General features: G+C 61.0%; 1 protein-coding gene and 2 non-coding genes across 4 annotated transcripts; all 3 read left to right on the top strand.

Annotated features, from left to right (window-relative positions):
- The first annotated feature begins 698 nt into the window (after window positions 1-698).
- On the top strand, window positions 699-791 carry LOC123323317. Its single transcript, XR_006539330.1, has one exon. It is a non-coding gene; the product is annotated as a small nucleolar RNA SNORD88 (small nucleolar RNA).
- Window positions 792-884: 93 nt separating this feature from the next.
- On the top strand, window positions 885-2,563 carry LOC110572967. Of its 2 annotated transcripts, none has more exons than XM_044922215.1 (2): window positions 885-925; window positions 1,318-2,563. In XM_044922215.1, the coding sequence occupies exon 2, from the start codon at window positions 1,376-1,378 to the stop codon at window positions 2,243-2,245; it is 870 nt and encodes a 289-aa protein (XP_044778150.1). In that variant the 5' UTR covers window positions 885-925; window positions 1,318-1,375; the 3' UTR covers window positions 2,246-2,563. The 2 variants fall into 2 exon arrangements, with proteins under 2 accessions (XP_044778150.1, XP_044778151.1); XM_044922216.1 differs by having other exon boundaries at window positions 905-925; window positions 1,361-2,563.
- Window positions 1,163-1,253, top strand: LOC123323316. The gene has a single exon (XR_006539329.1). It is a non-coding gene; the product is annotated as a small nucleolar RNA SNORD88 (small nucleolar RNA).
- Window positions 2,564-4,574: the final 2,011 nt, after the last annotated feature.

Consider the following 4,574-nt stretch of genomic DNA (forward strand, 5'->3'; position numbering starts at 1 on the left):
AGGCTTTTTTCTGTTGGGAACAGAACTGCAAGTGTATTCTCTGGCGTCCTTGGAGGTTTCAGCTCTTGCTGACGACACTTTAGGGAGGAGAAGCTACTTTCCGTGATGAGTGAACTCAGATTTCAGATCATGAGTGTCTTAGGACGGGCGCACTTCGCCTCAGGTGTCCCCCTGCAGAGCTCTGACCGTTCGTGCTGCTGAGAGGGAGTTTCTGGGAAAGTGGAGTAGGAAGTGTCCATTTGTTCGGCAAGGACAGGTGAGGGGAGACGAGAGCGGAACTGGAGGCTTTGGAAGATGCGAGGTGCGGGCAGAGCAGACATGGGGCTGTTTTCAGGAGGGTGCTCCTTGGATCTGAGCAGAGGAGGGAGGCTCCCTTCCCCTCACGGGTCTGTCAGGCAAATCTCTTCCATTTTCCAGGAGGAGAAACAGCCCCGGGGTTGGGGGAGGGGGGCTGAAGTCAGTTGCTGCAGATCATACAAGTGACACCCATGGATGAGCCACAGTGAGGGGTGGGCAAGGGGAGATGAGGTGGGGGAGTATGGCATCAAAAGGCACCTGATGGGGGCTTGCTCCTTGGCATCCCAATGGCCAGGTATTGGTCATTTGTCCTACCTGGATGAGCTCTTGTCTGTCAGCCCCCTTAGGACTGGAGGCAGGTGGCTCTGGGACCTGAGTGAGGAGGTGGACAAGGGCACCGGGGGCCCCCATGATGCCCAGCACTGGGCTCTGACCTCCCTTGAGGACACAGTGCCCCCCCAGGACCTTTGACACCCAGGGGGTCTGAGGGGCCCCCCACTCTGGGGAGGGAGGGATGGAGGGCCGTGGTTGCCCTGGGCCCCGCTGACCTGCTCTTAACCTCTCTGACCCCTTCTCGTCTGCAGGTGGTTCCTCCAGGAGTGGAACAGCCCCGCCATCCGTGTGCTTGGTAAGAACAGAAGAGGGTCTCTTTTATTATTAATACCATAGTGGTAATAAATTTGTCATTTTATGGTAATAACATAAAAGCAAATTCTGAGCATTTACTTAGAGCTGGGTCTAGTGCTAAGCACTAGATTCACTTACTCTTCACAGTATCCCTGTGAAGTGTGAGGAGTGGCAAGGGGAGGTGGTTACGAGCGAGGTTGCCGTGATGCTGTCAGGGCTTTTGAAGGGGCTGTGCTTGGGACCCCCATGATGTCCAGCACTGGGCTCTGACCTCCCCTGAGGACACAGTGCCCCCCGGGACCTTTGACACCCGGGGATCTGAGGGGTCCCACTGGGGAGGTGCTGGAGGGTGTGGCTATTTTCCCACCTGATGGCCTCTGTCCTTCCCTGAAGCTCCTGAGCCAGCGCCCCTCTGGCTTCCTACCGTTCTCTGCAGGGGACAGCTGTGACCATGGCCGAGAGAGCACTGGCGCCCACCCAGATGGGGCGGGGGGACCGTTACTACACGTACACCGAGCTCCTGGCCATCTCGCGGCGCTTCAAGCAGAACCCCAATGAGCTCATGATCACCTGGATCCTGCGCGTCTATGACCAGGGCGGGCCAGCCCTGTCCCTGAATTCTGGAGAGCTGGCCCTGCTGGGCGACCTGACCAGTGATGCCATCTTCAACTACCGCTGTAAGACCCTGCGGGGCAGCTGCAAGGCCCTGCTCACCTGGCTGCTGCTGGCCTGGCGCCGGCGCTGGGAGTCCTTCCTGCACTTCGAGGCCACCGAGCTGCCCTTCCGCCCCTGGACCACCATGGAGGAGGGCATCCAGCTGGTGCGTGAGCTGGGCATGCTGGACTGGATTTACCGCGAGCCGCCCTCCCCTCCTGCAGGAGAGCAGGGGCTGAGGCCCGCGCCCGAGGACGTGCCCTTCACGCAGGGCCTCCAGCGGCGCCTGCTGACGGCCGCACCCTCGGAGCTGCGGCTCTCACTCGTCAGCCTGCTGGTCAAGGGCATGACGGTGCTGGAGGCGGTGATGGAGATCCAGACCATCGCCGACGTGGGCCTGCTCTGGCGCCAGAGCCAGCCGGGCCGCGCCAAGCTCATGTTGGGGCCCAACCCGACGCGCAAAGACCTCATGGGCTGGCTGCTGAGCCATGGCGTGCCCAAGGAGCAGGTGGACAAGCAGCCCACCAAGGTCCTCCTCGAGCTGTACATCAAAGAGGCCAAGCGCAGCCGCAGCCACCCCGCCTACGTGCTGGGGGAGGAGCAGCCCCCGCCTCCCCCCTACTCAGACCAGGCCTGTGGGGAGGGGCCGCCCGGGCGGCACGACTAGGCCTCCTGGGCTTGGCCTGCTAGATGGTACTCGGTGGCGGAGGGAGGCTGGATTCCGGGGGAGACAAAGTCGGAGCCAGTGTCCCCTGAGCGTGCGCCCCCCGCGCGGACTGAGGGATGGCCCGTCTGCCTGTTCTCCCGCCTCCCGAGGGCAGGCTGCCCTGTTTCTGTATTTGAGGTTCCCGGGAGAGAGGGCTGTCCTTGCCCCCAGCCACCCCACAGGTGTCACCAGCCGGAGGTGGAGGAAGGCGAGCCCGCCTGTGGCCCTGGGTGCCTTGTTCTCCCTGGGGCACAGCCTGTTCCTTTTTAGTCTGTTACATTTCAGTCCAGTTGGCAAAGTGGGTGGGCACCCACCCCTCGGCCACATGGGCCCCCGAAGCACTGCAGGCCAGGTGGGGAGACCCCACGGTCCATGATACGAAAGCACCTTGAAGTTTGTACCCTTTTTCTTAAGGTATTTTTAAATGCAATGTTTTTACCTGATAATTTAAGTATATGCAACACTTCGGTTTTAGGGACGCTCCTTTCTCTTGGAATGGTTTTTCCCTTAAGACTTTTTTTATTTTTATTTTATTATTACTATTTTGCAATTCCTTTCCGTTTTAAAGTGGCCTTCTGCTGCTTGCTCACCGGGAGCCAGTCCCATCTGATTTCTCTCGGTGGATGTGTGACCTCTGGCCAATGTCTGTCACATCTGGATTAAAGGTGGTGGGGCTAAGAATCACAGCTTCGTGAGGACAGACAACCACCCTGGCAGGCTGCACTAGGCACGTGGGACTCATTAAATAACGTGAGCATTGCTGTGTGTGCACTGTGGTGTCTGACACAGGTTGTGGTGTGGTCCTGGTGTGGATCCAGAACCCTCCTGGGGTAAGGGTGAGGATCGTGGGCCATGGCCCCAGGGAGGTCTCCCATCTCCTTGGGCTATCCTAGTATGCTGAGAAGGCTGGGCTCCTGTTGGGGCCACTCAAAACAGGGTAGGGGAACCTGCTAGAACTTTGGGTCTGAATCTCTAAGCAAGAAGATGCTTCTCCCCCCCCCCCCCAAGTGCATGACACTTTTTGAGGCCCTGTGATGGCTCCATACCTCCAGGGACGATGATGGGCAGGGTGATGTGCAAGTTCTGAGAGCCCGGTCCCCACCCAGGGATGGGCATGGAGGAGGGAGGTCCCAAGCTTTTCTGAGCTGTGCAGACAGGGCTGCTGGCCCCCATCCGAGGGCCCTGGCACCTCACTCCCTGCAGGTGGAAGTTTGGGGATCTGGTGGCTAGGAGTAGCTTCTGTCTATAAGTCTGGTCACCTCCCGCTACCCCATTCTGTTGGGCAGCTGCACACCGGCCTCCCCCCGATCGTAGTGCTGTGTCCGTACATGCAGCTGATGACCTAGGCATGACCGTCAGTGCCCCAGATTTGGGCCATTCAGTGCTTGGTATGTGGTGGGGAGGTGGCACCTCCCCTCCTGGGATGAGCAGTTAAGTGCAGGAACACCACGAACAGAGCCTGCTGTTTCTTATCAGCAGGTGTGCAGTGGCTTTTCTTAGTCTTCAGCGCTGCCCGAGCTGTGCTCTTGGTGACGGGGGCCCCATCTACCGTCCGAGCAGCGCGGCAGCCGCCAGCCGTGTGTGACCAGAGTCCTTGAACTGCGGCCAGTGCAGCTGGGACCTCAGTTCTCCACTTGACTTCATTTAAGTGGCCGCGTGGCAGCCGGCGGGTGCTACCACAGGCCACCGCCAAGCGGTCAGAGCCTGTGCGGTGCTGGGAGCCCTGAGCGGTATTCCCTGCGCTGCCGGCGTCCGGGAGCCTCGTGCCAAGGGTGGTGGGGTCTGCCAGACGCGGTGGGGGCCCAGAGGCCGGTCGCTCGGAGCCCGCCTCTGGCTTTGCGGTGGCTCCGGACCCGGCACTTGCCGAGCGCTGTCCCTGGGCACGGCGGGCCTGACCCACCCCACCGCAGCCGGAGGATGGAGAAAAAGGTGACGCCGGTCTAGGGCGCTGAGAGCCTGCGAGGGTCCCGGAGCCAGGTCTCCACGGAGCGTGTGACCCGCGGAGGGGCTCCCTGAGCAGGTGCGCGCGCCACGTGTGCTGTGCCCACGGACGCATGTCCCCACGGGTACTGACGTGCCATGTGCCCCCGTGCGTGTGCAGAGCTGTGCGTGAGTACACAGCACCCGCACGGGCGGGCGCGCCTACGCACGGACCAGCGTGCACGTGCGTGCACGGAGATGGGTCAGGTGGGCGCGTGCACGTATGTGCCGGCAGCCTGCGTGCACCCGTGTGTGCAGAACCCAGGAAGCACGCGTGTATGCACACGCGTGCCACGTACGTGTACGCAAG

Source organism: Neomonachus schauinslandi, chromosome 16 (assembly GCF_002201575.2).
Source record: "Neomonachus schauinslandi chromosome 16, ASM220157v2, whole genome shotgun sequence".
Classification (NCBI taxonomy): Eukaryota; Metazoa; Chordata; class Mammalia; order Carnivora; family Phocidae; genus Neomonachus; species Neomonachus schauinslandi.